Source organism: Oryzias latipes, chromosome 19, assembly GCF_002234675.1.
Source record: "Oryzias latipes chromosome 19, ASM223467v1".
In the NCBI taxonomy this organism is placed as follows: Eukaryota; Metazoa; Chordata; class Actinopteri; order Beloniformes; family Adrianichthyidae; genus Oryzias; species Oryzias latipes.
Window position 1 is genome coordinate 15464619 of NC_019877.2, and position 18637 is coordinate 15483255.

The 18637-nt window shown below is 39.3% G+C and overlaps 1 protein-coding gene, 1 non-coding gene and 1 pseudogene across 2 annotated transcripts; 1 reads left to right on the plus strand and 2 right to left on the minus strand.

Annotated features, from left to right (window-relative positions):
- Positions 1 to 10053: 10053 nt before the first annotated feature.
- On the plus strand, positions 10054 to 12085 carry LOC110017219 (protein ALP1-like). The gene is made up of 2 exons (XM_023949777.1): positions 10054 to 10419; positions 10515 to 12085. The coding sequence occupies exons 1-2, from the start codon at positions 10103 to 10105 to the stop codon at positions 11395 to 11397; spliced, it is 1200 nt and encodes a 399-aa protein (XP_023805545.1). The 5' UTR covers positions 10054 to 10102; the 3' UTR covers positions 11398 to 12085.
- Positions 12085 to 13390, minus strand: LOC101164420 (annotated as a pseudogene).
- Positions 13391 to 18302: 4912 nt separating this feature from the next.
- trnag-ccc lies at positions 18303 to 18373 on the minus strand. The gene has a single exon. It is a non-coding gene; the product is annotated as a tRNA-Gly (tRNA).
- Positions 18374 to 18637: the final 264 nt, after the last annotated feature.

The following is an 18637-nucleotide window of genomic DNA, read 5'->3' on the forward strand; positions in this document are numbered from 1 at the left end:
ATTGCAGGAACACCCTCTGGTGGACGAATGGGTGTGATATGGTCCTTCACATCTGAAACAGAAACACCAGGAGAAACAGCCTCTCCCAGAACAGCATGGCCAGCATCCATAGGCTCTCCCAGAACACCAATCTGAATTAACTTCCCCACCACATGGTTTTTAATTTCTCTTTTCAGGCTTTGCTTAGAAACACTAATGCCAAAATGAGCAGCAATAAGCAAAAGATCATCCTTGCGACACAAGTCAACTTTAAGATGACTAGGGTGATCCAGAAAGTCCTGTAAATCAAACATTGTGTGAAAACAAACGTAAATGTCAAACACAGGTTAACAGTATCCCGGACGAGCCCCCAATTATGTTACGTTCACAAACGAACAGGTCTAGGGCGGAGGTGTACGTAACATAAACACACACAATGAGGAACTTTTAAAGATTTTATTGGACGTGGAGTTGGGGAGGTAGGGACAAAGGTTGGGCCAAAGGAATGAAATTAATAGAACAAAACTCAGCCTGGCTATCAAAGCGCTAAAACTAAAACAAGAAAAGAAAAGACTCACTGCCTTATCTATAAAGTGATGATAAAACATACAAGGGGTGGCACCAACCAACTTACTTAGTGTGTCTAACAGAACGCAAGCTGCATGAGGTGTACAGGGTACCCTGTCTTACCTGTCCACAAACCTCCCACAATCTCCAACACAGCAAGCTCAAAACATTCATCTGGTAGTGATCCAGGAAGAGCTTCCTCCTCCAGTGGTTCACAGGAGCTTATATGCAGGCCTGGTGGCTGGCTTTGGGGCCTGATTGTGCAGCTGGTCAGGTCTCCACCAGGTGTCTTCACTCAGCTCGTTAAGCACATGCAGAGGAAAGAAACAAAAGAAAGACTTGAAAAACCCCTGCATGTAACAGAGGTAATCTCCTCAAGTGCCTACTTTATGTTTCAGTCTAAAGTTTGTGATAGTTCAGATTCTTTTTAGAATGATTTGATGATAAAGTATAGAGAGGCATTATTTTCTTGACCTCTTTATATTATGACATTTTATGAAAATTCCAATGTTGCAGGGATTTCAGCACTTTTAACCTATTAATATATTGCAGCTTTATGGTCTTTGAGTGCATCAAAGTTTTAGTCTGCATTCTGAATTAACTTCAAATCTTCCATCTATTGCTCCTCATTTAACCCTTGTGCTATCCTAGGCACGTTAACATTGGGAGTTGGGTCATCTAGACCCACTAGACAGTGCGCTAAACCTTTTTTCTTTAATGATTTGTGAACCTCACTGGTTTCCATGGATTACAAGAAATCTTTTCACCTTTATCCACCTTTGTCATGGTAGGGAGAACACGTCAATGTAAGGTTAAGGTCATCTAAGGTAGCACAAGGGTTGAAAAGAATTTAAGTATCAAATATTGCAGTTTCTTAAAAGACCATTGGAGGTAGGCTTTAGAAAGAAGCAGTTTCCCATTGTCTCCCACAGAAAAAAATGACATTTTGTGCACCAAAAATAAAATCAATAAAGTCTGGTTTAAAATATTTTTTAATGACAAATGTATTAAATAAGATATTTTGATTTGATTAGCGCCCAAACTTGTAATTACCAGAGGTGTTTTTTTTTCTCTTGAAAAACCTTGGAATACCTTGGAATAAATACTTAAAGATGCCATTTTAACATTATTTTCATTATATATGTCCTCCATCATCAGGAAAATACCCCAGGAACATGTCAAAAACACATTTTTCATTGGAGTGGGTCTTTAAACTTTGACAGCAAGAACAAAAGGTTCCGATGGATGAATTACGAGGGCAATCCACTGAGCAAGTGTTGTCTGCTTGTTTTAACTGAAATTACTTCATATGTTTTTATCTTTAGCTCTTCTTTTTTAGCAGAATTTAATGTTTTCCACCTGCCTCTCTGTTCTATTATTTCTCTTTGCCTCTGAACAAGCTTTGCTAACCAGTCTCTCTGGAGTTACATTTTTGGACTTAAGCTGCATGAATCGGCAATATTTTTCAAGTTTGCAAACTGTTTACATTTCTGTTTATTTATAACTCTGGCAAATGTTAAGAGTTTTCTTCATTTTTAAAAGGCCTTTAATCTGTAAGATGATCTTAATTATATAAAGCATGAACTCTTTAAATTGATTTGTTTTGTCACAACAGTACCAGCAAAAATAGGAGGAGGGCTACATCTTGAAAAATATTGTACTCAATAAACTTTAGCACTGAGCTTCCTCCAGACAACAAAAAAGGGAAGAAATCCTAGTTTTCCTCCTCTTTAAAGTTCCACTCCAATAATTTTTTGATCCATTTTAAAAACATTTCCAGTGATTCTTTAATTATGATGATACCATTTATAGCCAAATCAAAAAACCTATGACGTTTTCGGGGGCATAGTTTTTGCACAGTAGTAGTTTATTAGAAATTCACCTCTGACTTGTGGGTGGGACTGTTAGCTTGGAATAAGCCCACCCCTGCCTCTCAACATCATTCTGTCTACATGTTCTGCTGCTAGCTTACAGCCCCTCACAACCCCAAACTAACATTAGTGGGGCAACGAAAATGGCGAGCAGTATTGGAGCTAGCCAGCTGCCCAGTTTTGAGCCAACTCAGACGAGGAAAACAAAGATGTATGTGGATCTAGTCTACAAGTGAGCGGAGCAGGGACCATGGCCTGCTGATTACCGTAATTTCCGGACTACAAGCCGCTACTTTTTTCCTGCGCTTACAGCCCTGCGGCTTATTCAGTGACGCGGTTAATTTATGGATTTAATTAGCGGCCGCCATGTACGTACTTTCGAACTCAGTGAATAGTTTGTATTCTTTGTCTAACACCAAGCACAAGACATTTATATTCAACACACCTCTAAGCAGCCAAACAGCATGGACTTGACTTCAGGTCTTAGACACTTCAGTCATGGTTCAACAAAATGAAACACGCATGCCCGGCCGCATCCCAGAATCCTTTGGGGCCATTAGACCCAACGTGCACGTGATTGCCGCTACAATATGATGAAGCTTTCAAGTTAAAAGCAATCGTTAAAAGCAGCGTAAAAAAGTCCACCGTCACCAACGGGTTTGGAAAAGCCGGTTTGCTGCGTGACGGAGAGAACAGCGCATGGAGTGAATTTACACTCCATTTACGGTTTCTAAGGAAACCGTAAAAGCGGAATTTTGCTTTGAAAAACTCACAGCCTCCGTGTGAGCTGGAGACATCTTCTCCTGCTGATTGAGCTGCGGGGCGGATGGCAGTCTGAAGGCTCCCACACGTAACAACGCATCCGCCCCTCATACACAAAACGTACAGTATTAAGTCCGATTGCTTTGCACAGAAACGATTTGCTCCTTCCACCGGCGCAACGGGGACGAAGTGCTCCTCCTTGAAGCAGCCCTGGCCAGAGGTGTCGGAGTAGATAGGAAGGGGAGACAAGGAGCGCGCGGGGCGGGAGCGGAGCGCAGAGGCGTCCGCGGAGTGCAGAGGCTTCTGAATTCTGACGCACGCGCCGCACTGAGGCGCGCGTATCACGCTGAGGCGCGCGCTTTTCAGTCGCCGCTGCTGTATTTTACCGGTGTGTTTTTTAACCAGTCCTGTTACTCCCATAACGCTGCTGCGACACAAGCGGAAGGAGAGCTTTACCCGTTCACCCCTCCATGCACTGCTGATACTTGCTCATTCTTAAACACGTACAACAGTATGGCGAGCCGGGCGTTGGCCCCGCCTTTAGCCCCTAAGACTCATGGGAAATGTGGAATCGCGGATGTAAATTTCCTCATCATAACTGAGGGATGTAATGTTGATTATATGGTTACTGTTTGTAATTTTATGTATGATACCTATATTGTCAATAAGTAAAAAAAAATGAAATAAAAACACCATAACTGAGGAACTTGTGAACAGAATAGAGGTCCATGCTGTTTGACAGATGTCGATACACTCAAATACATGAGCCAGAGGCAAAGCTGGAACCACCCACAATGTGCTAATGAATTGCACTCACTCTGGGATTCTGGCCGTGATCTGTCAGGATGACAATATCGCCTAACACATGCGCGGCTTGTACTCTGACGCGGCTTGTGTATGTATAAAACTAATTTTACACGTGAAAATGGGTAGGTGCGGCTTGTAATCGGGTGCGCTTTGTAGTCCGGAATTTACGGTATATTTTTTATTTCACTGCTACAAGTTATTTCAAGCAACATTTTTGTGTCTGCTCCTGATTCACAACAAATCTGAATAAAGAAATACTCAGAAGAGCATTTTTACACTTAATTTCTCTTTATATATGTCCTCCATCATAAGAAAAACAAGACTATTTTAAAAAGACCAAAAACATAATCTCAAATTAAAAAAAAGACACTGGCAAAGTCACATCAAGCACAATTTAATGACACTCTGGTTCCCAGACGAAAACAAGACAGCTTCGCAGACACAACATTTTAACTTATGTTTGTACAGTAAACACTCCTTTGGCTTCTAACCGTCTCCTCATTTGAGATTAGTTAAGGAAGAGCCTACTTTTGCAGCTGAGAAGAACCAACGGGTGTCCTGGTTTAGATGTTTGACAGCTTGGCAAGAGCCTCAGCTTGTTGATACAAGTGCTGGGCAATAACAGAGTCTGGCTGATTCCTACCACTTGTGTCGTACAGTTGTCATGCTTGTTTTTCTTTTTTCTTTTTTGGAGGGAGATATGCCACTGACTCACATTAGCACCAGATGTTTTGGGTCATGGAGAGGATTTGTGTGGAGGGCGAGTTGATCTGAGTGTTGAGGTAAACCGATTCTCCATTACGCCATTTCTAGAATATTTCTAAAAATATTAGACCCAATAAAAATAAGACCCACTCCAATGAAAATTGTGTTTTCTGTGTTAATAACACATTCTTGTGACATGTTTCTCACGGTGGAGGAGGTATACAAAGAAAATTAAGCTTAAAATTCTTTTTAAATTCTGTTAAAAGGCTGATTTAATGTTTTCTTCCCAGCAAATCATAAAAGACATGTTTGACTAGGACCTTTAGAAAAAGGGAGAGCTTTGCTTTTATCAGGACTCAGAGGAGATCAAACATCTCTACTTGACATGAGCAAGCTGCAAATAGTTTGTAAGCCCTTGATCTGTGCTGTCTGAGTCAGAATCAAAGGAAAGCATTGATAGAGATGTCCATTAGCTTTACCAAGCTCAATCCCTCTCACTCACACCTTTGACCATCACACTTCTGATTGTAATCAGTCATCATCAGTGACCTGTACTTCTCCTCAGCGGCCACTCGCAGCTCTCTAAAGTGTTTTATTCTTCTTCTGCGATGCATGGCGACCTTTGTCGATCCGAGCTACAATTAATTTTCTGTTCATTTAGTGGCAGGAAGCAAGTTTTTCCTCTGTGAATGGGCCTGTTGTTCCAAACCGCCTCTCCCCCTTCCTTATACGATTTAGGTCTGCTGACCTCTAACCGAGGAAGTTTTAGGCAGTTGACCTCTTGGCTTTTACATCTGTGTATTTATGTCTGCAAAAATACTGAAATTATTACGTTTAATTCTGTCACCTTCAAGCAACCGTGACTGATTTCTGTGGCAGTCACTGAATGTCTCAGTGGACTCAAAGTACCATTTTGTCATGAGTTCAGCTGAGCATGAAGAATATTTGAATGCTCGGCAAACGTCAGAACCTTTTTCTTACAGAAACAGCCAAAACCTAATAGGTTTGAACTAATTGCTTGTTTTTAAACATATTTTATTACTTGACCTATATTAAAAAAGTATGTTGTTTGGGTTTTTGGTTAAAAAACAAAACACAAGTAACAATTTTTTTGCAAAACTGCTGTGGACTTATAAAATTTTGCAGAAAGTTAAAAAAAACAACAATAAATGATAAGTACAGTTCTAAACTGTAAAGGTGTATAAAAGTCCAGGCGAAGTCTTCAAAGACAGTAAAAAGAATCATTTTGTGTAATGATTCCAAGATAAAGGTGTGATAAAGTCAGAGCTCTTTTATTTGAAAAAGAGTGAAGGCTTTTTCAGACAAGAGATGATACAAAAAGTTATGAAAGGATATAACAAATCTTTCGACCATGATAGGAAAATTCACAAATAAAATAAAAAGCCCAAACACTTACAACATACTAAAGTACACAAAAATAAAAAGGATAATTCCATCAAAGGGAAATAAATGTGTTTGAAACAGTTCTAGTATTGAAAATGTAAGGTTTAAGTTAAGGAATCAATCTTAGAGCTTTATGATAAAGTTTAACATATAATTTGTTGCCAGTGCCAAATTGACAAAAAAGGGAGCATAATACCACTGTCCTGTCTTTAAAGAAAAACCTTGATCTTGTTTTAAAATAAAAGCCTGTTGTACTTAAAAGAGTGTGTGCTCGGATTAAAAAACCAGTTAAATAAAAAACTGTCATCTGCATAAAAATCACATTTTGGATTTAATACAGTTTGTTGAATGTTCCTGCATGAGGTGCAAAAGTCGGGGTACACCCTAGATTTCTCTGTATGGATTACATCAGTCTGCACACAATCAGTTTGTAGATTGCCCCTGTTAAAACTTGATATTTATAGACAGGAACAAACAAAAAAATATAGGAGGTCTCTGTACAAGCCCCTATCCTTGGTTAGTTCATAAATTTCAATGGCTTCTCAGAAGACAACGGATCCAAATGAAGTCTGTGGAACAGCAAAATATTGGAATTGTAGACAACAAATGAAGTTATTATCATTATATGTAAGCATGCATGTGTTAGCAGTGAATAATTTCCAAGATTTCCCATAGAAACAACTATAGTATAGAAGAAACTACAAGACAAAAGTAACCTCCTTTTCTTGTATGCTTTTGTTTTCATCAAGGCCCTCAGATTTTGGTAAAGTTCATCTACTGAAAATGAGAAGCTGCCTTGCTGTAACAGTCCATGGATTTGAAGTCAGAGAGCAGTCCCACTTGGTGTATCCAATTCGCCGTGCTGTATTTGTTTGTCAGTGTGTTTGGACCCATCTTTAACTAGACACAATTACTGAATTGTGTTTCTGTTATCTGCCTCCTTTTGTTTTGTGACCACTTTTGCTCAAGATCTAAATGTTCACATGAGGACAGAAAGACATGTGGATCTTGTTAGCCGTGTGAGTCAAAGCTGTTCTACAACCCAGAGAGTTGATATTTCTTTCCTGGGTTGCTGTCATTACTCTGCCAGGCCATGATTTTGCTCAGTGGGATCTTTAATCAATCATGGATTCATTTCTCCAACCATTTTGGTGGAACTCCACCATATTCTGTTTTTTAGTTGATCCTCTTTAAAACACTGTTGTTGCCTTATTCCTTGAGGTTTTCCATCTGATGCTTGTTAGACCTGGTAACTGAGTGCCTACGCTGCTCGGGGGCAAGTCTGCCACCAGTCTGAGCTGCATGCAAATATAGAAGTGAAGATTGGGATTTGGTTAATCGCATCTTTCACCATGACTGGCCTGAACTGACCTAGCTTTGAGAAGATGGCACTCGTTGTTGGTAGATGCTACTTGCTTCAACCAGATTCTGACACAGTATGACAAAAAGGGAAAAATTCATTTGACGTGTGAACTAACATGCAAATATGCATCTTTAGAGATGAAAATCCAGGCAGGTTTAAGGTCAGCTGCAGCAAACAGGGTCATCTTTTGCTGTTTTTAAGCCCCTTGCTTCCAACCCTTTCGACCTCTCTTCACCATAAGGGGGTTAACTGTCAATTCTTTCAAGCTTCTTCTCATACATAAATAAATCTGTGCTCCCTCCCCCTTTCATAGTTAACTCTAAGGTCTACTCAAGGGAGCAGAAGGTCTAAGAGCATTCCTCCATGAAGACTTTCTCCTTTCGAACTCGGCTTTGATTTTGCACTCTTAATCCCCCCTGCAGCTCAGCTGCGTCTGGACAAGAGACTCCACACCTGATGAAACAATAGTGGGGGCTGTGCTGCCTAAAGAAGCTAAAGTGAACTTGGGAGGAGGTGCCAGGGTGGGGATTGTCTTACTGCTTCACACCACCACAGTAGAAAAGAAACAGCCATTCTCCTCAGTTTTCTGCGCATATTAGCAGCAGTGTTGCCTGTGAAAGAAGAGGATCTCCCTAAGTGGACTCGGTTTCCCCTCAAAAACCCTTTTGTTATTCACAAGTGCCGGTGCTGTCAAAGCCGGGACAGTCCTCTCCCTGATCTTCAGCCACGTCACTTTTAATGATGCCCCTGAGGCACCGGGGCCCGGAGGGCAAGTGGAAAGTCTCTGAATGGGACTAACTCTGCTCCCTGTGGTGATGTGCACAGAAGCACATCTGAAGCTCAAATCATTGCTTGATTGATTTAATGGTGTTTTTCCTAAATCCACCAGTTAATTTTGGAAACATTAGTGATTGATTGTGATCTTGATAAAAAAAAAGATTATAAAGGGACAAGTACACTGTGGCAGTTACATGTGAAGCATAACTCAAAAAATGTGTCTGTCTTTAGTTTATATAAGTGAAAAAAGTTATAGATAATAACTAGTTGAACAATGTAAATAAAAATGCAAAACATAAACATATATTTGGCTAAAATAAAACTTTATGACAGAATATTACGTGTTTTGAAAAAAGTTTAATCATTTAGTTTGGGGGTAAAAATGAAGTCTTGCTTCAGCTTCTAAACATGTGGTGCAATACTGACCCCAAGTGTACTGGTAAGGAAACATGTTAAAATGTGAAGTAAATCCAATAATCCAAAGCAAATTGGAGTGTTGTGACAGAGTTATAGTTATGTGATAAAGAAAATTATGACATATTTTACATAACGTATTCCCTTTATGACTATACTATAACAGTTCCACACAAAAAAAACACTTGTTATTTCTGAGAGACCGTTTTTGTAGGTGCAGAGTCTTTAACGACAGAAACTCTCCATTCATACCCTGCAATATGCTTCAAACAACTTATTCCAATGAAAAGTCTATGTAAATGCTTGTTTAGGACTTTCACATTAAAAACTCGTGTGTTCATGCGAGTTTCTATTACTGTTTTCAGGCACCACATACACAATACGTGGCCATACGCGGTCATAAAAGGCAAACCCGATTAAACTTTGGCAATTCAGGGACTCAGATTAGGTAATGACACATGGATGAATTCCCTTTTAATTCATGGAAGTACCAACCTTTTAAAAATTGATCAGGGAGGAGAAATTAATAATTGCGGTTTGTGTCTGGGAAGAATTATATTACACCAAGTCTTTCAAATATCGAAATAAAAGAAAAAATCATAAATACATCTTCTACATCTTTTGACTTAGTTCAGAATCGGGACACATGTTTTGGACCTCGTATGATGATTATTATCCACTAAGGCTTTTTGCTCTTTAATCTGGATGGTTATGATAGAAAAAGTTCATTAAAGCATCACATGAGCTCAGAAGTCACTGAATGTTTAAACCTGCAAACAATTGAGGGATTTGTACTGAAATGGTGTGAGAGACTGAAAGCTGCTGTGTATGAATGTTTGCCACAGATCCAGAATGAGTGATCAACGGAGCTCTGAACTGTTGACCGATATTAGAAGGATTATTGAGGGGATGGAGTGGGAGGAAGCACTCTCCATGAATGATCCTGGTGATGGTCAGAGGGATTGTACGCCTCTACCATCAATAATGGACACACTGTAAGTGCTTTGAGCGTCTGGAAAATCGCAGATAAATCCAATTCCTTATTATTATCTTCCATGCTTTCTCCCGCTATTCTCTGAATCCCTGGTATTTCTCCAGTTTCTCATGTTCCTTCTTTTTGAGGCAATACCACCACATTCACCTAAGCGGCTCTCCTCTGTTCTTTATCCAATGCAATGTTAAGGCCCGTACACACCGGGACGAATATTCGCCAGGCGTTATTCGCCAGCGTTTTTCGCCACGTTTTTTGTGTTCACACCCAGGCGATTTTCGCTGACGATGAGCCGAGCGAACATGCAATTTCATTCCCTGACATTAGATGGCGCTTAATGTAAAACAGAAATACTCCTGAACACAAGGTGGCGCTGCACAACTTTATGCTTCCTAAAGTCGCTTTTCACTAAGAAGAAGAGAGCCTGTATTTACGCGCTTGTCAGAATCAAACAAAGAAAACATGGATATTTCAAGCACCAGTAGCTCCAGTTCCAGTTCCAGCGATGAAGAAATTATTGTTCTGTTGAATGCTGAAAGACGCCGGAAAAGACGCCGATTTTGGGTACATCCCATAAATACGAGAAGAGAAGAACATGGGGAGTTTTATCGACTGATACAAGAGCTGAAAATGTATCATGAGCGTTTTCGGGGATATTTTAGAATGTCCGTCAGTGAGTTCGAAAATTTACTTCAACAACTGGCTCCCTCGCTGACGAAAGAACAGACACACTACCGTAAACCAATCGACCCAGAACAGCGTTTGGCCGTGTGTTTACGGTGAGTTCGTTTACATTGTTATTCACTTCAATGAATGTTGTAAAAACATATGTTAAGTGTTGTTAAAAACTAGTATTTGTCTATTTCTATTTCAGTTTTCTAAGCACTGGGGACTCGTACCGCACTATTGCGTCCAGCTTTCGACTTGGTGTGTCAACTGTGGCTTCGATAGTGAGAGAAACCTGTGATGCATTGTGGCACTGCCTCAGAGATGAACATTTGCCTGTGCCTACTGAAGAGATGTGGAGGAGTACAGCCAGGAGATTCCATGAAAGATGGAATTTCCCTAACTGCTTGGGAGCCATGGATGGGAAACGCATATCCATCCAGGCAACTGCAAACTCTGGTTCTCTCTACTTTAATTATAAAGGTACATTCTCCGTTGTCTTGCTGGCCTTAGTTGATGCAGATTACCGCTTCCTGATGGTTGATGTGGGGAGCTATGGCAGCAACAGTGATGGAGGAATCTTTGCCAATTCTGGACTAGGAAAGGCACTCAGAGATGGAACTCTGAATGTTCCCCCACCAAGTGAACTTCCAGGTGCTCCTGAGCTCGGAAAAGTTAACCATGTCATTGTAGCAGATGAAGCTTTTCCGCTGAAACCATATCTCCTCCGGCCATACCCTGGACGCCGCCTCCCCACAGACAAGAGAGTTTTCAATTATCGTTTGTCTCGGGCACGGCGCATCTCTGAAAATGTATTTGGCATCCTCAGTCAACGCTTCCGGGTTTTCCAAAGAACTTTACAGGTTCAACCAAGTGTTGTTGACAAAGTTGTCAAAGCTGCTTGTGTATTGTGCAATTATTTGCGCCCGAAAGGAGAAGACCAGAATCATGCCACAGAAGATGACCGTGATTGTGAGCAACCACTACAAGGCTTTGAACATTGTAGAGGGCAGCGGGCATCTGTGGAGGCCCAAAATGTCCGAGAACTGTACAAAGAGTACTTCAACTCACCAGCAGGAGAAGTTGCTTAGCAGTATGAACATGTGAACCATGCTCTGGGGAACAGATGATATCAACCTGAAAATTTGAGCCATTTTAATTATATTTTCCATTGTGAAAACCGCTAGTGTATGTGTATATATGCAATTTCTTTGAACTTGAATACACTATCAAATCTATTGCATCTGATTCTTCATTAATTAATATGGCAGCACTCACCACAACAAATTAAACATTTTTGATATATGTTCTAGCAAAGTTAAAGCGTGTTTTTTTTGTAAAATGTAAAGTAATTTGGTCACTTCAACATATACTTATTTACAACTAAATGTAAGGTGTACGTTTTAAAGTGTGTCATTTTAATAAACATTTTTACTAGCTTTTTCTTTAAGATGTTCTCATTCCCTGCACAATGCTGTGCCCATAATAGTTATGTTCCTGTAGATGTTGCCTATAAATGCAGTGACTCCATAATTGGGCACATAGCTATTTCAATAAGAGGTCACGAATACTTATGTCCAAAAATATGCAAAATCTCAAAATGCTACATTACTTTCAAGACACTGATGCACAATTTCTTTAGGAAAAATGAAACGTTTTATTTTAAATGAACTATGATGAGCTGCAAGAACAATCACAAAGAATGTAAACAAAGGAGCGTGCAAATAAGTCACAATGACTGCAGTGCAAATGAAGAGTAGTGCAAATAAACATTTATGAAATAGCTATTTATAAATAAATTTCCTGAATATAAAACAAAAAAAGACAGAATTAAAATGTATACAGTAAAAATCTAGGGTTGCCATGACGTAGAGCAGCCATAGTTTGGTGGGGTCTGCGGGGGGAGCTGGTGGTAGGACACCGGTGAATGCTGCGGAAAAACAGCAGAAGAGGCCTGGCCAAACTCAGCATCATGCAATAGCTGATGGATTCTGAGTTTGACCGAAGACTGTACAGCTGGGGACAGTCTTCTTCATGTTGGTATTAAACCAATAGCAAACAGATAATTTTCACCGTTTAGTTGTTCTCTTCTTTGCTCTCTGCGTTCCTCTTTTTCTCTTCTCCGTTCCTCTTTCTCATTTTCCCTCGCTTCCTTTGACAAAAGGTACCGGTCCAACAAGTCTGGTGTCTCAGGCCTTTTTCTTTTGTTACAAGTAGTAGGCTTCACAGTTGTGGCTGGAGGAGGTCGATCCTGAGGATGTGCTTGCCGATGCTTCTCTGTCGCTGACATCTTCATTAATTACCACTTCATCAACCCCTTCATCCGTATTTTCCTGGGAAATATTACTGTGGACACTGTAAAGACAAATTCAGTTTACATCAGAAACAAGAACTCACACTGTGGGCCATGCCACACTTCATACCCATTTTGACAAAATACCCCAGAGCTTAATGTTTAAATAATTTTGTTTAGATTCATACTAATTTAATTGTACCATATGTCAGGCAACAAAATTTCAGCAGAGGTTACCTATACACAGAACATAAACTAATATATTGAACTAGAGGTGTGATTGCATTGTAAACAGGGAACATGCAATGATATCATGTTAATCATGTTAATCAATGTTTAATGATAATATTACCTTCAAAATTCTGTTGATGCTGCGAGGAACTCCATCACCTTCATAAATTTCCAGGCCTTCTTTTGTTTAGCCGCCTGTCCACTTCGGCAGTCTTCTTCGCGCTTTTTCGCGTGTATGTGTCTCGCAGGCTCTTCCATTTTTGTTTTACCTCCTCCACTACAGCACACAAACAATGGCGATTGTCAAAGAAACGTTTGTTGGAACGTACATTAAAGGCAATTAAATTAAATGAAACTCACCATCAAGGCCCATTTGCTGTGCAATGCCACTCCATAACTGTTCTCTTTTGTCCAGATTTTTGTAATCTCTTTCGCGTTTGTTGTAAAGTTCTTTGTGCTCGGACACCAACGAGACCAGCAACTCTAGATTCATCGTGCCCTGCATCTTCGTTGTCTTCTTCGCGGCTGTGTAGATGCAACTCGGCGTCTATCTTCTTCGCTGGTATGTGTGCTCAGCAAGACAGTTTTGTGTTTGAGCGCCCCCAAGTTGTGTTTTACTGTTATTTCAGAAGCTCCAGACACGTGTGCAAAAGCGCCGTTCTCATTGGTCGTATAGTTTTTGACGCGAGGCGTCAAACCAAAAAAACGAACCCGAGGCGTTTTTTAAAAAGTGACGCTTTGACGCGTGGCGTTTTTTCGCGTCGGTGTGCACACTCACATTGGTGCCCTTTGTTTAGTCACGAGGCGTTAAACGTCGGCTAATTTCGCCGGCGAAATTCGTCCCGGTGTGTACGGGCCTTTAGGCTTTGTAGTCTCTTGTTAACCACTTTAGCTGGCTGTTCAAAGCCAGGATCCTTTGTTTGGCATTTTCCAGTGTTTCAGGTATTGGCATCTGGCTGTATCTCCTTGGCACTTACTTTATTAATGAAGCTCTCTGGGCCTCTGCAACTTGAGTCACTTCTCATTGAAATGCCTTGATTTTAGCCTCAAACCATGGTGGGTAGAGCAACCATGGTATCTCCCATGACAAGGAAAGAAACAATGGGGTAGTGTATTGTGAGATTTTGAATGAAATCCTCCTTCTATCAGCAAGAGCACTGAAGATAAAACATGGCTAAATCCTACGGCCTGACAATGATCCCCAATGAACACATCGTCCGGGCAACAAAACTACTGCTCCATGAGAACCGTTTCAAAGTCCTGGAGTGGTCTAGCCAGTCTCCAGATCTTAATGCCATTCAATCTTTGAAGAGAGTTGAAGTCCATATTCCCCAGCACCAGCCCAAAACATCACAGCTCTAGAGAAGATCTGCATGGAGGAATGGACCCAAAAAGCAGCAACAGTGTATGAAAACCTGAAGACTTAATGGAAAATGTTTAATCTCTGGCTTGACAAAAAAGCTTATATAACAAAGTATTGAAATTGACTTTTGACCACTGATTACACCAGTTGTGCTGTTTGCCAGTATACTACAACAAAGCAGTGGAAAATCAAAAAGTGCCTTACTAAGAAAAAGTTACTCACGAAAAGTAAAGAAAACTAGAAAAGTTGAATTTCTTGCGGCAATGCATTTGATTGCTAACGGTTGCTGCTTTTAAGTGCTTAATTACATAACTTTTAGCAGAAGAACCTGATGTTTATTGAAAGGAAAAAAGTTTACAAAACTACTAAAGCTGCTTGCATAAAGTTTGCAGAAGTGTTTAGAGATTAAAGTTTGAAGCTGCAGAAAAGCTTTTTCATTGTAATGCTGCAGTTTCTGTTACATTGCAGAAAAACCATAAGTGGCATAAAAACCACAAGTTGCAGAAAAAAATTGCAGAAGTAAACACAATTGTCCATAAATGGCAGAAAAAGAATACTGAAAGAGGAAATCCAAGGGTGTGCCTAAAATGTTGCCCAGGGATTTGAATGTTTGAATGTTTGAATGGTTGAGTTACAGCAGTTTGTTCAGAAATGTTTTGTCTGAAAAAACACTGTCTTCACTCTAGCGCTGATGTCACCCACTTAAGGTCTGCGAACATTCCGCAATACACACAAACGCCTGTCTGTTGCCTAATTTCTATCAGCTGTAGTTCAAAAACTATTTGAAATTTCCCAAATAAGAGTAATACCTGTATAGCGCAATCCCTCCACTTAATTTTAAAGTTTAAATGGTGTATCTAGGTCAAAACCTGTAGGAGATACATTTCAAAAACAGTAAAGTAAAACTGTACTCCTCATTGACTTCCATTATATTTGAAATTTAAACTACTTCAATTATTTTAAAAACTTTAAATATTTGCAAAATTATTTAAAGACAGTTGACAAATCCACAAAAAAAAGCAGACAAAAAATGTGCTTAATTTTTTTAAAAGCATAAAGAGCCTTCCCCATGTATTTCTATGGCAAATGTTGCAGTGACTTTGTTGAATTGCAGAAGAACCATAAGATGCAGAAGAGAGCAATAATGTCCTTCACTTGCAGAACATTTTGATAATTGGCAGAAATTGGATGTATGGAATGATGCAGATGATATGCTCAGACAAAAACGTACGGAAGACAACAGAAGAACAATAGTTTGATTTTGTTACGCAATCAAACTAATAAGTCAATTCACCTGTGTTTGTGGAAGTGTAGGGACAACATTTGGTTGGCCTGATTTAAGGTCTGCTGGGATTTCCCATAAACAATCTCCAGTAAAGAAAAATGTGAATCTTTCCATCCGAACAGACGTTAACAACATAGAGGAAGGCGAGCATCAGAGATTTTACTTCCCTGCTTTAATAAAACATACAGCTCTCTGATATCACTAATTTTGATTATTTAAAATAAACTGCAGGACAGCTTCATGTTTCCTTTGGAGCTGTTTGACTCACTTTGGATGGTTAAATGTTCCAAAGCCCTCTTTCGTTTTACAACAGGTGCTCCACGCCATGACCGTACAAATTCTCCAGAGAGAAGGTGTCATTTATCAAAAAACAAGCACTTCACTGAGCTTTGATGAAATGTAATAACCTTAAAAAGGGAGATTAAACAATATGAACAAATCAGAAGATTTGTTTGACTTTGTATCAAAAAGAACTTTTCAGTGCCCAAAAAATTCAACATTTTTGGTGTTTACTGAGCCTCCCACCCTGAGCAATGATGTGTTGTCCATGCTCCATATTTTCATCAGCCCTTGGCTGTTGCTTCATTGGTTTTCACACACAGGACAGAGCTCAGGTGCTTGAAATTGAAATCATGCTTCTATGTTCCTAGCCTTCACACTGGCAACCAAACAAATTATATTTTGCATTAACATGCCATACAATATTATTTATATAAAGAAATATGACAAATCTAATTTTACTCCATTTCTCAATACATACTCCTAAAACTTTAATTATCCAGCACAATTGTGTGTCTAAGTATTATTTTATTGGGGAAACACCTTTTGTTAAGTGTCTAACGACAAAAAATGTTCTAATATTTCTGTTATGCCACAAAAGTACCTAAACAATGTATTTAGAATATACTTATTTATTTATAAAACAAAAACACAAGGAAAACTTACTTAAACATGTAACTTCCTTCCTTTGTCTGTACTTTTCCTTTGAATGGTTTTTGTCTGTGCATTATATATAATTTAACTAAGTGAAGTAATGGTATACGTCATATTTCTTGTTTTTTACTGTTACTGTTTCACTGATTGTCATTGTCTTCAAAAGGAGTCAAACTTTTAGTACTTTTTCATGTTTATATTATTTTAAAACAAAACCTACGCATTAAAATCTACAGGAGAGGATTAGGCCATGGAGAAAGAAATAAAAAAGGTAATCCGTAAAGATTCACATTTTGTTGAGGAAAAAAAACTTGTTTAGCTAGTATTTTGACAAGAATGGATGTAATAAATGAGCTAATTTACGATTACAGCTAAATTAAACTGCTTCTTTCTGCAGTATTATATTTCTTGGACTATAAGTTGCTCCGGCTCACAGCATAAGTCACACTTTTGGGAGAAATGTATTGCTGTCAGTAGCAAATACTGATACACACACTGTTAGTGTCCTCTAGTGGTTGTTGTAATGTATTTTAAAAAATATAAGCCGCACCTTAGGAATAAGTCGCACCCCTGGTCAAAGTATGGAAAAAACGCGCCTTGTACTTATTTTCATATGTTATTGTAACCAATCTTATCCTTCATAAGTTTTGGCTTCATAAGTTTAATCAACAGAAAATGTGCAAATACAGAGCAGTAAAAATATCACTGTAATAAAAATTTTAGCTAAATACAATTCCAATGGAATATTGGAACAATACAAATATGAACATAATGTAAAAAGGAAAAAAATTGATATAAACATGCAAATTGGCAACATTTAACCTCTGCAGTGTGCACCATGAATAGAAGTTTTTTTTTTTTTTCATGGTGCTCTTTTTATTTTTTGTTGTCGCCATGAAGGTCCAGACATTTAATGGTTCCTTTGTGACCACACAGCACTGCCTCACACCTGTGAGTCTTCAAACTCCAACAAACGCAGGTATGCAATGCTTACCGATGATGATGGCAAAAATATATTATTTTTAGAATTTACTTTGAATTAAAATTGTTTGGGCATCTGATGGCCGCATTGCAACCTGTAGTTATCAGCAGATAACACATTTGCTCCTCTGTCTCCGCTTTTATTTTTGGCTCAACCTGACAAAGAAAAAATAAGCAAACAAACAAAGAAAACAAGTTTAGGGACATTTATGATGTTGGAGAATTGGAGAGAAAATTTTAATCATGATTATGCTTTTTTTAAACAAAATTACACAAATCTTGGCCCGTTTTCCAGGACATAGTTTCTGCATAGTACCAGTTGTTCATTAGTGGTCTCTTGTGGGCAGCACTGTTGAAGCGGAGTAAGCTTCATCAAACTAAAAATAAAACTTGAGCACTTTCATTGTGACCTTTCTATTGAGGTGCAGAAAGCCTTGTTTCTTTCTGATGATGAGCACATCTGTGATATTACGGAGCACGCGCAAAAGTCGGCACGTTAAAAAATAAGGCAAAGAACGTGTCTGCTCCCACTCCAAACTGCAGTCGAAGCATCGCAAGATTTGATTGACGTCGAGTCAGCTTTGAGCTGATGCTGATTCCGAGCTCCGAGAGGGTGGATGCAATGGAGAAGCAGGACGTATGGACCGCGCATAGGTCAACCATGATGCATGATGTCAGCAGGCAAGCTTTTGCAGCGCAAGAAGAGCAACGCTAGTAGTGTTCTTACGTGATTATCTGATGCTTTCCATAATGCTATTTGGAGTCCGAGGTTTTTAGAGGTAGACATGCATAATGCCTCAGTCCACACAGAAATAAGAGTTCGAAGAGTTTTTTGTTATGCGTTTTTTGCAAAAACACATCTACAGTGAAACTTTAGACATCAAATGCATTAAGAAAAACAAAAGAATCGTGCGCCGCCCGGGAATCGAACCCGGGTCGCAAGAATGGGAATCTTGCATGATACCACTACACCAGCGGCGCTGCATGCGTTTAAACGTCACGCCAGTTTTACTTGTCTCTACAAACTCTGTGTTGGTCATTTTACATGTATATAAAAATTGTTTTGAAATGCTAGAAATGTCCACGGATATGTCATTCCCTGTACCAATGAGTTATATCACTAGAGGAGACACGCCCGCTTGGGACATCCTGGCCGACGGTGGCGAAGCGCGACGCCATCTTGGTGTGAGGTGTGTATATATATATATATATATATATATATATATATATATATATATATATATA

Coding starts and splice junctions, on each gene's coding strand:
- LOC110017219 (XM_023949777.1), top strand. CDS start 10,103: ATGGATATTTCAAGCACCAGTAGCTCCAGTTCCAGTTCCAGCGATGAA. Junction 10,420..10,514: donor CGTTTGGCCGTGTGTTTACG/GTGAGTTCGTTT, acceptor TTTCTATTTCAG/TTTTCTAAGCACTGGGGACT.